Source organism: Dendropsophus ebraccatus, chromosome 3, assembly GCF_027789765.1.
Source record: "Dendropsophus ebraccatus isolate aDenEbr1 chromosome 3, aDenEbr1.pat, whole genome shotgun sequence".
Taxonomy (NCBI): Eukaryota; Metazoa; Chordata; class Amphibia; order Anura; family Hylidae; genus Dendropsophus; species Dendropsophus ebraccatus.
This window is the reverse complement of record NC_091456.1, coordinates 18,851,843-18,870,587: the sequence shown is the minus strand read 5'-3', so window position 1 is coordinate 18,870,587 and position 18,745 is coordinate 18,851,843. Positions and strand designations below refer to the sequence as shown.

Genomic DNA, 18,745 nt, shown 5'->3' with positions numbered 1-18,745 from the left:
TGCTGAAAGGACAGCTCCTGAACCTTCCACACAGTGTTCCAATAGTAGTCAGGGCACTACTAGAGCCTGCTGTTACTCAGTGATACTCTCTAGCCACATCCATTCATGTGAAGCTAGCTACTTATTCATTTCATCTGGCGTATATATGCCCTCTCTACAACAGGCTGCTAAGGCTATAGCTGTATTACCTCGTGGAGCTAAAGGGTCAGCTTCCTATGTATCAGATCCTTTGTCTTTTCCTATTTGATATGTCACTTGGTTTCTTGCATTAGGGACTGCTCTGTTTGGGCTCAGTGTAAATGAGAGACTTCACTTGGGATGCCCTGATGCTGGATCTCCACAGATTTCATGGCGGTGGCACGGAAAATCAAAACTTTGCTGACTGTGAATATCCTGGTTTTTGTGGGGATCATTCTGTTTTCAGTTTACTGCAGGATCCAGGACAGATCCCAGGAGCTGGTGCAGATTGTTAGAAGTTCTGACCGCAGAGTAAGGAGCAGGAACACCAAAGTGGGAACTCTGGTTGACCGAGAGTCTATTCTGCAACGACTGGATCACCTAGAAGAAGTAGTTTATAACCAACTAAATGGTAAGTTCATATTTGTATTGGTCTGGATTGTCAATATCATAGCTAGATTTCTTAGTGTTTATTTGCTGTAGTTTTTGGGCCTCTTTGTGTATCTGAGTGAGGTGCCTTTATTTTAAAGCTTGATTTGTTCTAACAATTCATATTTAGTATCCTTAGATTGAAAAGTCAATCATTATCTAACATCAAAGAGAGAGATGAGTTCAAGTACATTAGAATAACACATTGAGTAGCAATGCCGTGTGGAATGTATGAAATAATTTAATTGGATATATAATTCCAATGTAATAATTTAAAGTGCTAGCTAATCATAATCTGCAATACACCTTCTATCAATATATTACTACTGAAATTATGTTGTGTCTGTGTACATAGAGTAAAAAACAATACTTTCACATCACAGATAATTGCATAGTTCCCTATGTGGGACATCTATTGACCTTGGCCAAATGACTGGACTGGTACATGGTCTGGATTTCGGGTGCTCCATTGCATGTAACTAGTAATAAGACTAGTGCTATTTGAAATAAAGAATTTGTGGTAACAGATCATTTAAATAGAGCCCCTCTCTAATGGTGAAAACACAATCACTTGAAGCATGAAAAGCTCTGCTAAATGTTGGTGAGTGCAGAGGAGCAATAGCAACCATTTATTGCAAAAAGGATTTAAAAGCAAAAGGTTACAGGGCAACCACTGAATCTGAAGGAATAAGTACTGGGGGGGGGTCCATAGATTTAGACATTCCTGTCTCTGTTCTATGTTTCTATCCTTGGTTTTAGGTTAAAATGTCTTCCTAACATAAGTACTCTACATTCCTTGGTTCTATAAAAGAAATAAAATAGCTGCAAGGCTATGTTCTATTTTAGTGCAACATCCTTGCTCATGAAAAGGCGCTAAATAAGGAAAATTATTATTATTTTTTTTTTAAATTAATCTCTTTCTTGAGCTTGTAATTGAAAAATGTCCTTCAGACACTGAAGAGGTTAATGATGACAAGACCATCTACCTGAGTTATATTGCTTCTCTTGGAGTCAGTGCCTGATTCACAAACCATTGATTTATTGGCCTGTAGCTTTGCCATGTATGGACAATTAGTATTTGCTGATCAGGATACTATCTATCTATCTATCTATCTATCTATCTATCTATCTATCTATCTATCAACTCTTATCTATCTATCTATCTATCTATCTATCAACTCTTATCTATCTATCTATCTATCTACAGTATCTATCTATCTATCTATCTATCTATTTATCTATCTATCTATCTATCTATCTATCTATTTATTATCTATATATCTACAAAAATGCATAAAGGAGAAGTAAAACGACAGACACATGGTTCAGAAAAGTGGATTTAGATATCAATAATACAATAGTTGATTGTTTACATAATTAAAAAAAAAAACAGAACTTTTTTTTGTAAACATAAAGTTCTAATACACAACCATAACCTATATATAAAGTAGACACCCATTGGTATGTAGCCCAATGTATGTTAGTTTACTCAAACTGTATAGTTTCCAATGCACAAATATATGTTTATGTCATTCACTGAGAAAAAGACAACAACCTTCTTTAGAAACTATCCATTTACACCAAATGGCTATATTCACACATAGTATTTCCGTCAGTCTTTTTTCAACCAAAATCAGATCAGGGCAAAATTACAATGGGGAAATTTGCACAGTTTCTGAGTTTTTACCCACTCCTGGTTTTGGTTGAAAAAAGACTGACCAAAAGACTTTGGGTACTATTACACTAATCCTTTTTTTGACGACTAACGATTAACAATAAAGGATCTCAAACGACCCCTATGGAAAACGACCCAAAATCGTTTGCCCAATTACACAGAATGATGATCGTTTCTTATGATCTTTCTTGGGGTTGTTTTGTCGTCGCTATTGCGTATGTTTCATCTATGACTTCTTATCACACCAAATTTGCGAATGATCAAACAATAAAAATAGGTCAGAATTCTATCAAACGACCAACAATTTCTCTTTGTTCGTTTAATCTGCTATTACACGAAACGATTATACGGCCCTTAGTGAAATACTGTGTGTGAACATAACCTAAAGCTGTAAAACAACTTAGTTTATGTACCACGTAAACTGTTCCAACCATTAATTGTTGTTTTACATACAGTAGCATTTTATAAAAGAACAGTAATAACTAAAAGGTTAGTAGAAGATTACATGGCTCCTTTACATGGAAAACAAGGTCTACAATTGGACATTTTTAGAAGTACCCCAAAAAGCTAGTATCTTATGGATTACATGACACCCATTTAAATTGCTATTCTCTATGTTCTAGTTTATAAAAAAATAACAGAACTTCCATTAAGCTTTCCCAATAGAAACCGCCAGGATGATTGCATAGTATGCATACTGTGCTTCAGAGATAGAGTTTAGTATGCTCAATAAAACTGCTGTAGAGAAGGATATGTTTACTTGGCACATTTATTGTATACTCTTTTCCTTCAGCTTTAATAGGAGGTGATCAGTCAACGCTCTCGCCTCCAATGTAGATATGTTTAGCCTCAGCTCAATCTTGTGAAGACATAAAGAACAAAGTGGATTGTAAAGCTTGAAAAGTTTGCGCAGTGTCTCATGACCCTCTTCAACAATTAAGACACACACATAAGTGAACTTCAGTCAAACGCCTCAGCTTAGTTTTAAAGTTTAAAAAAACTATGTGGTATTTTTTTTTACTTCCTAGTTACTTTTAGATAAACACACCAAATAAATAAACAAACAACTTACAATGTATAATAAATTGGACGTCCTTTATAGAAAACTCATGGCTTTACAACATGGCTATGTTTGTATAATAATGTTTAATGGATTATGCCCTAAATCAGTGATGGCTAATCTTGACACTCCAGCTGTTGCAAAACTACAATTCACATCATGCCTGAACAACCAAAGATATGGCTTTGGCTGCCCAGGTATGATGGTAATTGTAATTTTGCAACAGCTGGAGTGCCAAGGTTAGCCATCATTGCCCTAAATAAAATGCACTTTTATATATTATTTTGGGTGCCTTCACACCTACTGGATCCGCAGTGCATTTCACGCTGGGGATTCACAGCGAGATTCCCTGCGGATCCAGTTCCATTCATCCCTATAGAGCATATACTTGCAACGGGATTGACATTCCGCTGTGAGTATGTGCGTTAACCCCCTGCCGCCCGCAGCCCACCACCGAGAGCATACATTACCTGCTTGGCAACGCGGCTGCATGTCAGGCTCCCGGCTCAGGTCCTGCTCAGCCAATCAGTGCAAGGCAGCACTGATTGGGTGAGCGAGACCGGCAGGGGATTAACGCACATGCACAGCAGGATGTCAATCCCGCTGTGCGTATGTGCTCTATAGGGATGAATGGGACTGGATCCGCAGTGTATCTCTCTGCGAATCCACAGTGTGAAATCTGCTGCCAATCTGGTAGGTGTGAAGGCACCCTAAAACAATAAAATATAACTTATATATTTTCTATTTTATACATTCTTTTGTGGAAATGCCATATCTCTCACAGCAGATACACTGTAAGTTTTTGTTAGGTCTCAGTCTTAAAGGGGTACTCCAATAAGAAAAACAAATCTATCAAATCAACTGGTGCCAGAAAAAGCCAGAGAATTGTAATTTACTTCTATAAAAAAAAAACTCTTAAGCCTTTCAGTACTTATTAGCAGCTTTATGTCCTGCAGGAAGTGGTGTATTCTTTCCAGTCTGAAAAGCAGGAGAGGTTTCCTATGGGGGTTTGCTACTGCTCTGAACAGTTCCTGACATGGACAGAGGTGGCAGCAGAGAGCACTGTGTCAGACTGAAAAGAATATGCACCACTTCCTGCATGACATATAGCAGCTGATAGGTACTGGAAGACTGGGAAGACTGAAGATTTTTTAATAGAATATCATTTTTCTGCTGTAGTACCCCTTTAATATTATGTAGCCCTATATTATACTTATGTCCTCATATTATCCTTATATTATCCTTATACTAGCCTTATACTATATTATCATGTAGCCTTTAATATATTGTGCACTATGGGATACCTGACTACATCCTGGCTACTACCACTCGGTTTGGAGAAACGTGATGTCTAAATTCTTTATCCATATATCCATAAGAAGTATTTTTACAAGGTTCCATTAGTGTTAGGAGCGCAAGATCAATACAATTAGGAATATTTAGACATTGATTAGATGTCTCTGTTAATGACAGTACCTTTACTTTACATCTACAAAGAAGCTTGGTTCAATCTACTTGTCATCACTTGTGTACTTGTTATCTGGTTGCGCCCTCAATAGGCCATTGAATTTTGGTTTACCTTAGCTAAACTATTATACTACTGACTATTTCTATGAATATTTTGCAGATGTAACACAGTATATCCCCTAATTTGGGATATTTGGATGCTGTGGTCAATTTTGAAATGTATCATATTTTTCTTGTTGTACACATCATGTATTTATATGAAATACAATGCAGAGAACAGGATACCAGTGTTCAATAGTTGAGATCTCAGATTTCTATTGTCATAGGGCCCGCCACATGTCATGTGATACATATCTATATGCATGATGGGATATGTAAATGTGGGTTACCAGCAGAACGATATTCAGAAAGGGAACTCTAGATTTCTTTACATATATTATATATTATACATATTATTACATTCCGTCTTGGCTATGTGGGTATATCCTGCTCTGATACATCAACCTATAGTGGAGTATCCATAAGTTCCTAAAACAAGAGCTGTGGGTGATGGTGGTGGATAATACTTGTCTGCTATTTTTACATAATGTCCAGCAATATACAGTGTGTGTGTGTGTGTGTATATATATATATATATATATATATATATATATATATATATATATATTGTATATATTTATTTATTTATTTTTTTGCCAATATACTCTTTAAAGAAAGATCAACATTGAGTTGACCTAGTGGGTATTTTTGTATTTGATATAAATTTTATTGATATAGTTGATGAAATAAATGAAAATTGAAACTTGCTGGCTTTTTGCATCTCAAGTCTTAAGCAGTTTAACAGGGTGCTCCAGCGGAAATGTTTTTCTTTCAAATCAACTGGTGTCACAAAGTGCAAGAGATTTGTAATTTACTTCTATTAAAAAATCTCTAGTCTTCCAGTACTTATCAGCTGCTGTATATCCTGCACGAAGTGGTGTATTCTTTCCAGTATGACATAATGCTCTTTGCTGCCACCTCTGTCCATGACAGGAACTGTCCAGAGCAGCAGCAACTCCCTATAAAAACCTTTATTGGGCTATGTTCACAAAATGTTTTTTTTCGGGTACAAACCCACTTGACGTATTTGCTGCGTGAATCAGTGTTAAAAATAAGCAGGCAAAACGCAGGTTGGCTTTATACAATTGTTCTGCGTTAAAATACGCAATTGCGTATTTTTGAAGCGTGAAGCTTGTTGTTAGCAAAGCATCAGTTGTTAACAACCTGTGTGAAAAACGCATGTAGCTTCACGCTTCAAAAATACGTCAATTCTGCGTATTTTAACGCAGAACAATTGTATAAAGCTAACCTGCGTTTTGCCTGCTTATTTTTAAGACTGATTCACGCAGCAAAGACGTCAAGTGGGTTTGTACCCTTCAGCTCCGTTTAAAATGACGTCCGTTATTTTGAGTCTAAAATAACGGATGTTTTTTAGCAGCCTGCCTCCTCTTAGTGCAATGACTGATGTTTGCACATTATTTTAGTTTGGGGTTACTAATTGAGTGTGACCCTTTGAGTGTGTCTTAATTTAAAAGTCCATTGAATTTAATAGTAAAAACGGAGAAAGAACGGTTACTAAAGAAGGACTGTGTGTGAACAGCTAATAAAAAACGCCGCTGTTTGGAAAAGACGTCCGAAAATAATGTTCATGTTCATTATTTTGACGTCCGTGGCAAAAAAGTCAGTTTTTCAATGCATTGTGCGCATTGGACGTCCGTCTTCCCATTGACTCCAATGCATTGCCATTGCAGTCAGTTAAATCGCGGCAAAAACTGGCGTCTTTTTAGATCACAAAATCGGACGTTTTTTCTCCATTTTTGACGTTTCGTGAACATAGCCTTGCTCTGGAAAGTTTCTGTAAAGGACAGAGGTGGCAGCAGAGAGCACTGTGTCTGACTGGAAAGAATACACCACTTCCTATAAATACAATGCCCCTAGGTGTCTCACTTATTGGAAACTGCATTCAAGGTTCCAGCTTAATGCCATTTGGTCTTTAATAACAGGCTGGCCCAGTGAAGATGAAAAAATGAATGCTGATTGGCCAGTGGCTGCAGATGAGTAAACTAACTGATCTAAGGCAAATTAAATTTATAAAAAAAAAAAAAAAGGCCAGCCCACCAGGTCATAGGGAAATGGTCACAGAGTTTACACAGTAATGTTTTGCATTCATCCAAATGGGACATATGCTGTCTATTGCCATTTATATCCTTTGTGCTTGCTGTAAAGCATAGAACTAAATACTGTAAAAAACAACTTAGACATAATAGCAGCCTTCATAATAATGTACAAAAAATAAAATAAAAATATTACCGTCAGAAAATAGCAACAGATTAGAAAAAAAAATGCAGTGAAACCTTGAATTACCTTGAAGTAACTTGGCTTGAGAGCGTTTTACAAGACCAATCATTTTAATTTTTTTTTAAATTTCTTAATACAAGTCCCCTGTGTCCCCATCCTGATACTGTACTGGGTAGAAAGCCCTCTCATTTCAACCCACTATTACCTGATAAACTCTTGCGGTGATTAGACACCTTCTGGCTCTCCACTAGTGCCCGTCCGCACCACGGCAGCTTCCATCTGACCCCTGAATTAACCCCTTTCACTGATAGCTGCTCCAGTCAGCCAGCACTAGTACCAGCACCAGCAGGTTTACAGCCACCTGGGGAGTTGTGTGTGAAGGAAGCGTTAACTGATTAACCCCTTCTTTACTGATACAGTGTTCTTTATTGATACAGAATGCCTTACCTACCTTATTTTTCGGTTGTGGAATGAATTGTCTGCATTTCAATTATGTGTTATTAGAGATGAGCGAAAACGATTCAATCGAGATGATATTCGATCAAATATTGCGGTATTCAAAAGATTCGAATTCAATCGAGTAGTGTGGCGAATACAAGGTAACATTCGAAAGCCCTCCCATCACATTTGGCGCTTTTTTTAATCCAATCACCATGCAGGGAGGTCGTGAGGGACCCTGGCAGTACAGACGCAGCGCGAAAACGGTGTCTACCCTCATTGGTTAGCTGAACCACATGACCTCGAATCCTCAATACTTGGCTCCCGCCTCTCAACCACAGATGCACTTTCAACCTAGCCAGGGAAAGATCTTGGAGCAGGGAGAGATAGGTTTTAGTAGTGTTTTTTGTTAGGCAGGCTTACTACAGAACCGAAAAGTCCTTTTCAGGGCTACGATCAAGCAAAAAAGTCATCTCTGAATCCAAAGCACTTCTCAGTGCTAAGAAATAGATGATGTAACAGCATCATCAGCATCAGCAGGTGTATTCATTCCAGTACCCTGTGTGTACAAGTGACTTATAGTGTCCCTGGTTTAGCCCACTAAGGCCACATTAACGTTATACATACTGTTCCAGTAGCCCAGTAAGGGCACCTGATATATACTGTTTCAGTAGCCCAGTTTCAGTAGCCCAGTAAAAGTCACATGATACATATTGTTCCAGTAGCCCAGAAAAAGGCACGTCATACCTACTGTTCCAGTAATGTTCACACAGCATGATGCGTGATACGCACGAATAACATGACGCTCAACAGACGCACATTGGAATCATGTGTGTAACGCTGCGCAAGAAATACGAACAAAATGTGTGAACATTGCCATAAATGTTCGTAAAGCGTTCGCAAATATTTTTCCTTTGCAACTGCGGAGAGTGGCATTATACTGCAATTTTGGGGTGTTGGGTGCACCCAGGCATGCTCCCCCTAATGTCCCAGTGTCATTCCGGAGGTGATGGCATCGTTTAAAGAGGTTTCATGGGGGACTTGGTGACCTCCAAATGGTCGAATTTTGATTTCCAAGTGCCGCAAATTTGTTTCCCATAGACTATAATGGGATTGAATATTTATTCGAATAGTCAAATCTCTTTGCCTATTCGATTCGATGTTCTCGAAAGTCAAATATTTCATTACTCGCTCATCTTTATTTGTTATGGGAAATTTCCTCTGATATATTGGTGATTTGAATTACAAGCACATTCCCGGAACAAATTATGCTCGTAATCTATGGTTTCACTGTATCTGGCTGTAATCAGTAAAATAAAATCTAGTTGATACATTCCCTTCAACCTGCATCATCCAATTGCTATTGCTAGCATAGCTACAGGGGCACATGGCTATGTAAAGGTATCCATGTAATACAGATCTTGGAAGCCCAAAAGGCACCTTTACACCATTTTCTGCTATTTATCCCACCTATTCGTGACACAAGTGTGATAGATGGCACTTAGATGCAGATATCTATGATCTGATGTACTGTTTTGGATTTTACAATTGAGACTTTGTACTGTCATCCATGTCCAATGATGGATCTGCGTCCCATCAATGCAAGCTATAAAGACACATCATGGCAGAGATAAGTTATGGCATTGAGGACAAGAACATTCGCAAACCAAAGAAAAAAAGTTATTCAAATTAATTCAGAAAATGGACTTCATGAAATCCATATGTATGTATAATCAGATGTCAGTCTGATGGATGTCACCACCATACATCCCTACCTCTGTCCTAGTACTAGGTGTTATTACCTCCAACAAAAAAGAAAGTTTAAGGGTCCTGTCACCCAATCAACAATCTGCTGCCGTCAAACTGTGTAATAGGCATGGTGGCAGCAAACCGCCACTATCTCCTATGGGCTGCCCGGACAATCTGATGATCACCCAGGCAACCCCTCCCCCCTAAGCTCCCTGCAGCCACCCCCCACACTTACCCACTTGCTGTCAGCATTTGTAATGGCACTGTCAGCGAGCGGGGAACGAGGAGCAAGCAAGCACTGACCTGACAGCTCGGCACTCCCTTGCTCCTCCGAATCGGCCCATGTAATAGGGCCTTAAACATCTAACATCAAACATCTAACCCAAACCTTTGCTAGATGCCCTTCTCTGTCAAAACCCCCACATCTTTTCCATGCAAAGCCAGCAGGTTATCAAAACATAGCAGGCACATAGGGGATTACTATACCTCTAATACAGAACATTTTCAGAACTGCTCTTATATTTGAAATACAGTATGTTTATTTTAACATAATACATCAATTTAGACCTATACATTATTTGTGGGACAAACACTTTTTTTGGATGTTTATATAGAGGTCATATTTTTTTCAAAGTCCCTCAGTACCTCCTGTGTGTTTTGACCATTGTCCCCAGCCTGATCCACGATGCTATGACAACCATCACAGTCACAATTCAAGCATTGCTCGCTGCAGTGGCTTCAGAGCCATCTATATTGCCCCTAGAATATGGGAAGCCACATGGCCTTGACAGACAATGATAATGCCCTCCAACAATGACATTTCACTATGTCTCATCCCCAATGTCTCTATAGAAATGACGAGTATAGACAATGACAGGCATAAAAACCATGAACCTGCAAGAAAGCTTCTGGAAAGGCAGGATGCAGTAGTCAACCTCATTCTGAATGAATTACTCCTATATTAAAGGAGAAGTCCTGTGAAATTGAAAACAGGAAGGAAGGCGGAGGGTGCTGGAAAATAATAAACCAAGTAAAATCACCCCTCCCTGTGCCTCCATATTTCACTCTGATGGCTGTTGAATGCCATATTTGTCCGGAATCCGGGTACCCGGTTCTTCTAGCTGCAATGTTATGGCCTGGCTGAGCGATTGCCTGTTTTGTCCAGTCAATGATTGGGATGTTGTCCCACTGAAGTCACTGAATGGCTTAGCGAGCAATTGATCACCCGGGTATGTGCCATTGGAAATACTGCAGTTGGCCGGTGTTTGTCAACAGGACCTAGGAGTGTAAAAAAAGGCATTCCCAACCCCCTGAAGAACTGCAAGCTGGAATACCTATTGTTCCCATCCCATCCCTATCCCTGCTTGACTGACAGTCAACAGGGCTTTTCTATTTAACACTTTACACAAGAAAATAAAACCAAAAACCATCTATGTAATGGAAGTTCAGACATACAGTTGATATGAAATGTACCATGTGTGTTTTCTTTACCTAACAGTGGATATGAAACCTACCAAGGGGCATAATTATTAAATATGCACCCCTGGAGTAAGGAGAAGGCAGTGGCGTAGCTACAGCGGTCGCGGCGGTCGCCGCCGCGACCGGGCCGCCACAAAGGGGGCCCGCGGGGCCCTCAGGGCCCCTCAAGGCCCTCCCGATCAATCACTTTTGTGACTGCAAGCATTGTTTTGCTTGCGGTCACAAGAGTCCGGCTCCGTCTTCCCCTGGCTGCTGCGCGGCTGCCGGGGGTGTCGCGTCTTATCCCCGGCAGCGCGCGCATCCCAGAGCTCCCTGCGCGCCTTGGGCCCTGACTTCCGGTTCTGGCGCGCAGGGAGCTCTGGGATGCGCGCGCTGCCGGGGATAAGACGCGACACCACCGGCAGCCGTGCATCAGCCGGGGACAGACCAGGAGGAGTGAGGATCAACGTGGGAGCACGTTGTCAGGTGAGGTAAGTTTACTTTTGTTTTGTTTTTTATCAGCCTGCAGGGTGGGGGGAAAGAGGGGGCCATCTATGAGGGTGGGGGGAAAGAGGGGGGCATCTATGAGGGTGGGGGGGAAAGAGGGGCCATCTATGAGGGTGGGGGGAAAGGGGGGCATCTATGAGGGTGGGGGGGGAAAGAGGGGCCATCTATGAGGGTGGGGGGAAAGAGGGGGGCATCTATGAGGGTGGGGGGAAAGAGGGGGCATCTATGAGGGTGGGGGGAAAGAGGGGGCCATCTATGAGGGTGGGGGGGAAAGAGGGGCCATCTATGAGGGTGGGGGGAAAGAGGGGGGCATCTATGAGGGTGGGGGAAAGAAAGGGCCATCTATGAGGGTGGGGGGAAAGAGGGGGCATCTATGAGGGTGGGGAGAAAGGGGACCATCTATGAGGGTGGGGGGGAAAGAGGGGGCCATCTATGAGGGTGGGGGGAAAGAGGGGCCATCTATGAGGGTGGGGGGAAAGGGGTCCATCTATAAGGGGGGGCAGTGAAGGGGACCATCTATAAGGGGGGGGAAGGGGACCATCTATAAGGGAGGGGGAGGAGAGGGGGCCATCTATAAGGGAGGGTGGGGGGAGAGGGGGCCATCTATAAAGGAGGGGGAGAGGGGGCCATCGATATGGGAGGGTGGGGACAGAGGGGGCCATCCATAAGGGAGGGTGAGGAGAGAGGGGGCCATCCATAAGGGAGGGGGTAGAGGGGGCCAACTATAAGGAGGGGGGAGAGGAGGCCATCTATAAGGGAGGGGGTAGAGGGGGCCATCTATATGGAGGGGGGAGAGGAGGCCATCTATAAGTGAGGGTGGGGGGAGAGGGAGCCATCTATAAGGAGGGGGGAGAGGAGGCCATCTATATGGAGGGGGGGGAGGCCATCTATAAGGGAGGGTGGGGGGAGAGAGGGCCATCTATAAGGAGGGCAACATGGGGGGAGAGGGGCCATCTATTTGGGGGGGCAACATAGGGGGAGAGGGAATACACAGAGGGGGGCATATACTATTAGGGGGTCACATAGAGTCAGGGCTACCCACTAAATGAGGGTGTAAAGGGGCCAGTACAGATGTGCAGTGTGTATAGAGATGAGGATGGTGACAGAGTGAGGAGACTAATATGTCTGTCTGGCAGATTCTGTGGATACACACCAGTAGCATCACTTGGTCGTGAAAGGGGGGGGGGCCAAGTTGGCCTTTCACACCAGGGCCCAGGAGACATTAGCTACGCCCCTGGGAGAAGGTGCAGGTTTTGCCCTTTTTGATGGCCTATGTCAGGGGTAAGCCCTGCTGTCCTGATGGGCAGGCAGAGGGGGTCATGGCAAGACAGAGAGGCAGCCAGAGCAGGTGTAGCTTTCCGCACAAGTTCTGCGAGAGGAACAGATCTCATAGGCTTTACTAAGAGGCATGTGCCTCTTAGTAAAACCATTCAGGTAAATGGGGGCAAGACTTATTTTAAGATTGGTGTATGAGTATGCCAGTCTTGATAACACTCCCCCCCCCCCCCCCCCCGATGTGCTTCTTTTACCTAACAGCTATAGGAGTCAGCATTTTGGAAGGTGAAATACAGCTGACTTTAAGGCAGCCAAACATATTAGATGTAAACTGAAACTAGTGATATCAGGAGGGCTAGATAAACATCTTGGGGGGGGATTTATGCTCTCTCCTCCCCACACAAAGCCGACTGGCCACCTCCGGAAATGAATCACCTTATATACAGAGAGAGGTGCTGACATCACAGAGGGGCCTGCAGCTGATTGGACGGGTGCTAGGGATTATGGTTAATCCCTTTCTCCCGCCCTGTGATCCTCCAGACAGCTATCATGTGTGTTCGCCATGTTTTTGAAAAATTCGTTAATGAATGGACGGAAATTTGCGTCGCAGAACGAAGTAAATTGACAGCAGGATTCCCACCAAATTTGCTTCGCTCATCTGTAACCTTTATCCTTGGTGCTTATCTCTGCAGCGCGTGCACGGCTTCATTCATTCTCTATGGATGCTGGACCCCTCCCCACAGCGCGCGCGCCGGTTTCTGACCGGGATATCTCCTTCCCGGGACCGACTCCGGGAGCGGGACTCGGCCAGATGAGGTCTGTATAAGGGGATCTAGCTGGGGGTCGGGAGCCTGTCACCCCGGCACGGGGGGTGACATGTCTCCTTCAATCCTTATGCTAAAAAGTCATTTTGGTGCACTCAGGGCAGGCAATAAGGCAATAATAGGGTGGCTAAAGAAGTGTTAGTAAAGAAGTAAAAAAAATAGCCACAGTTCTAATCTGTCTCGCAGAAACTTATAGCTTTTTTTGTTTTTGTTTTTGTTTTAGTTTTTGTTTATTTTGTTTAAACATCCCTTCAAGGGACGGAATATACAAAAATTAGAATGAAAAAACTAAAAAGGTTTCTGCAACACATGGGATATAACTGATACAGATATTGAAGGCATATGGCTGCCTTTACCCGAACACCACAGGGTGCACAATCGAGCACTATACTTGACCGAGCATGCTCGCTCAGCACTAGTGAACATTGTCCGCGGTATAACCAAAGTGTGGATGATGCTTGTTAAAATTTCACCCAGTGTGTATGCTGTCACTGTAATACACTGCAGATTTTCTTTCTAGAAATCAGCAGCAGAAAATCCAGCGTGTATCCTTCGCATGTGAACAGACCCTTATTGTTTATACAAACATGCTCTGGTCATTTGATGGACTTCAAAGGGTAGCACCGTTTACAGCTATTATTGTATATCAAGCCATTTACCTGAGTGCTCATTACTGTGTAATTATTATTATTATAGTAATTATAGTTATTATAGTAGTAGTTGTTATTATCATTATTATTATTATTTAACAGACAAAACATTCATTTAATATTTTCATCTTATTTATAAATAGAACAAAGCTCTTCTTATATCCAGGGCTTTTACATTGCTGCCAGACGCATTGTTATTTCAAGATGTTTTCTATAGTAAAAAAAAAAAAAAAAACTTGAAATAAAATTGCCCATTTTCTCCCTAATTATCTTTACGATGACTATTCCTAATGCAAGAAAATAAAAAATAATACACTATTTCCCAGCCAAAGAATAGCCTTTTGTACAAGAAGCGGTAACAAGGTCAGGTGAAGATTTTACAGTAAATGTTCCCCACCCTTAACCAGTTTCCCTGGACGTTCCAGGAACACTGAAAAGTCTATCACAGCTTTAACTAATAAAAAAATATTTGCAGTATGTAATAAAGTTCTACCATTTCAGTGCATTGTGTGCACCAATTCTTTTTAGTTTTGATAAATTACTCTCACTGAATTGGAAACTTGAAGATACAGCCACATAAGCTAAGAAATCTTATGGATTTTTCTTCCAGATCCGCAGATGGAAAATACACACCGTTTTTACAGAAAAAACTACAGCAGCAAATCCACACCAAATTTTTGAGTTGATTTGTTGCATATTCTGAAAAGAAGAAGAAAAAAAAACATAAGCTGCTGATTTTGATGCGAATCTGCAACATGATCAGCAACAATATTTGTAATTGCAAATTTATCGCAAGTCATTCTTGACATCTCTGTTTCTTGTCTAGAAATCAGCAGCAGAAAATCCAGCGTGTATACTTTGCATGTGAACAGGCTCTAATTGTTTATCCCAGGCAATACAAATCTGTTCTGGTCATTTGATGGACCTCAAAGGGTAGCACTGTTTACAGCTACTGTTTTATAACAATTACCTGAGTGCTCATCACTGTGTAATTATTATTATTATCATTAACCCCTTCAAGACAGAGCCAATTGGTGCAGGGATGTCCGGGTCTAATAAATGCAATGTTCCTCCTCGCCTTCTAAGAGCCATAGCGCTTTTATTTTTTCACCTACAGGGCTGGTTAGGGTGTTAATCTGTAGTTTTTATTAATATCATATTGGTGTAACAGAAAAACTTGATCTTTTTTTTAATTATTTTTTTCTGATATATAATTTAATAAAATCAGCAATACTGGTGTTTCCCCCCCCTCGTTTACGCCGTTCACCGTGCGGGAACAATAATGTAATATCTTAATAAATCGGAGAATTTCGCATGCTACGTTATGTAATTTGTTTATTTATTTTTTATATTTTTGTTTTCATAATGACAAGGGGGTATTTTAAACCTTTATTGGGGGCGGGGGTATAAGGTTTTTTTAATACTTTAGAAAAAAACTTTTTTATTACACTTTTTTTAACACTTTGTTTCACTGTAAAACATGCAATTATTAGATTGCATGTACTGATCTATGCTATGCCATAGCATAGATCACTGTTATCGGGGATCTATGCATAGAGCCTGCCTGAGAGCAGACTCTATGCACAGATCGCCGAACCAACAGGACAGAGGTAAGAGGCTAACCCCCGTTCATCGGTACATGCGATCGGGACCCGTGCAGCATGGCTTTTAGCCTAAACGCCACGATCGCTATAGAGCGCTGCGTTTAAAGGGTAAATGAGACGCAGCTGCAGGATTGCAGCTGCCTCACATTACCTCTGACCCCAAACACACTGATGTGTGCGGGACCACTCTCACTGCAGCAGTCCTGCTTAGTCAGGAACATATATATACATTCCTACTGCACGGGGTATATGAAGTAGAAACATATAGTGGGTTAATAATCAGTATTATAGTAGTAATAATATTAATATTAATACCCGCCTCCACTGACAGACAAAACATAAATTTAATATTTTTCATCTCATTTATAAATAGGACAAAGCTCTTCTAATATCCAAGGCTTTTACATTGCTACCAGGCACATTTCAAGATGTTTTCTTTATTTAAAAAAAAAAAACTTGTAGAAAGAAAATTGCCTTAAGACCCCAAGGCCCTATTCCAGGGAACGATTATCGGCCGTATTGGACCGATATCGGTACTTACGGCCAGTACTCGTCCAGTAGAATAGAAGGTACGATCAGCCAACATTATTCATGTCGGCAGATTGTTGCAGTCGTTTGTCCTGCTAAATGACCCCATTGAGTCATTTTGAGTCTAATGTGTTTGACTATTCTAATGTGGATTGGTGTCTATTTTGTTCCAATATATTGACAGTGATTTATGGAAAAGTTATAGTAAAAGCATGTTAGTAAAAAGGTTGCAAAAAAGTTGCAAACATATTCACCTGGTACTGACCAGATGTACAGTAGGTCTGCTGCAGTTTTTACAACTTTTTAAAAAGCTGCAAATGATAACTTCAATCCTGCTCTATAACTTTACATGGTCGCCACATTTTAACTGAGCTGCCACCGTGCTAACAATTCCAATTTTGAAAAAAAACATAGGCTGTTGATTGTGGAAGACATAGAAAAAAAAAAGAAAAGTTGAAGTGACCTGTTATAGCGGTAGAATCCTATTACAGTACCGCACTTGAATTCATTAAGCTTTTTAGAATGACCCATTCTTATACATATATTTGTAAGGGCAGATTGCATTAAGTGCTTGATTTTATGCATCCATTGCAATGTGACCTGAATTCAATGGTTAAGTGGTGTTTACCAATACTGTGTCCCTATAGTGAACAATAATGTTTAAAGGGAATCAGTCACTAGGTTTATGCTGCCTTAAATGAAGGCAGCATAAACTGATCAGCAGCTGATGGGCGGAGTTTACTGGTGCTCATGAATATCAAGGACTACTGAGCACACACACACATTATGGAGAGGAAATTATCATTGTCCATGTTATTTAGAGGAGATCTCTGGATGAGCTGCACAGAACAATGTAAGTAATACATCATTCTGTTCAGCTCTGTCACTAGTTTATGCTACTCTGAGATAGGACAGACTAAACCTACAGACAGAGTCTCTTTAAATTAGAAAGAAGCACTATGATGTATATGCCTGACTAAAAATAATAGTAAAACACATTTTTTTTTACTCTTTCAATGTGACTATAAAACAAGACAGAAGGAGACTTGGAGTTGATCTGATTTTGTTTGCAGTATAAAGTAAGATAACTGATGATTAGAACTAGGGATGGTCCGAACCGAGTTCGGTTCGGGTTTGTACGAACCCGAACCCTCAGTAATGATTCCCGATGTCCGCCCGCTCCACGAATCCAGCGGGAGGATCGCCTGGAAAACTGGGATACAGCCATAGCCATAGGCTGTATCCCAGTTTTCCAGGCGTTCCTCCCGCTGTATCCACCCGCTGCACGGAGCGGGCAGACAGCAGGAGTCTGCTGCCGAGCGTTCGGGTTCATATGAACCCGAACCTCGGCAGGTTCGGACCATTCCTAATTAGAACTTTAATTACATTGATAACTTCAGCACAAAAAAAAAAACAAAAGAATAATTCTTTCCTGCTTTACAGGCCATTAAGAAAACATTAAAAATAGCATGCTGGTCCAAATTACAATCTCTGGGGAACCTCTCATGGCGTAGAATAACTGGAGCTTGTGCCACTTGCTAGTAAGAACACAGGCATTATATGGCAATTTTTTTTTTTTTTTATTAGAATTAACTGCTTGGCTGAATGTTTACACTTGGCTGCAAGAACATTATGAAACTTTAGACATGAGACATGAAGGCAAAAAAAGGAATCTGAGAGTGTTTCAGTCCTTCTGTAGTACGATTATTCCAGATATCACATGAATTTAAGAAATATTGTATACCTCTGATAATACCTTCAAGCCACATACTAAGAATACTCACTTCAAAATAGTGAAGTTCTGCTTCATAAAAAATATACAAATTATATTGGTCAGCACATTTTACAAAAAAAAAAAAAAAAAAGTTAATAGACACGAGCAAATATTGAGCATGCTTGGCTTCATCCGAACTCAAGTCTGCAACATTTCATTAGCGGTGGCTAGAGAAGTTTGATGCAGCCCTAAGAAGTCCTGGAAAAGATGGATATGGCCTATGGCATCCAATTTCTGCAGCCACCTGTAATCAAATGCCGCAGGGTCAGGTTCGGACAGAGCCAAGCATGATCAATATTTGCTCATCTCTATTGTAGTAAGCCTTGAGCAATAAGAATATAGCAAAGTGCGTGGCCCGAAAAAGTTATAAACTGAGGGGGCATTTACTAAGGAGTCTAATGTGTGTGACTATTCTAATGAGGATTGGTGTATATTTTGTTCCATTATCTTGTGACTGATTTATTAACATGTAGCACTGCCCGAGTGAATGTAAAAAGTTGCAGAAAAAGTAGCAAAAATGCAAAAATTGCAAATGTTTTCACCTGGTACTGACCAGACGAGGCCTGCACCAGTTTGTGTGACTTTTTAAAAAGTCGCTAATGATAAATTGGAAGCTAACCCCGGATAATGCAAACTTTTGGCAGGTTTTCAAAAAGTTGCATTTAAAAAATATTCACCCATCAAATACCTGTTCATATATAGAACAGGGTGAAAAATCCAATTATTCACTTAAAAATAGGCACAAAGCCCTTGATAAATTTCCCCCATAGTTTCAAGATACCCACAGAAAGGT

General features: G+C 40.9%; 1 protein-coding gene across 1 annotated transcript in view; it reads left to right on the top strand.

Annotated features, from left to right (window-relative positions):
- Positions 1–348: 348 nt before the first annotated feature.
- Positions 349–18,745, top strand: part of GALNT9 (polypeptide N-acetylgalactosaminyltransferase 9) — a 229,669-nt gene continuing 211,272 nt past the window's right edge. The window contains exon 1 of the mRNA XM_069964032.1: positions 349–589. Coding sequence (XP_069820133.1) covers positions 349–589 — 241 coding nt within the window. The remainder of the gene's footprint in view (positions 590–18,745) is intronic.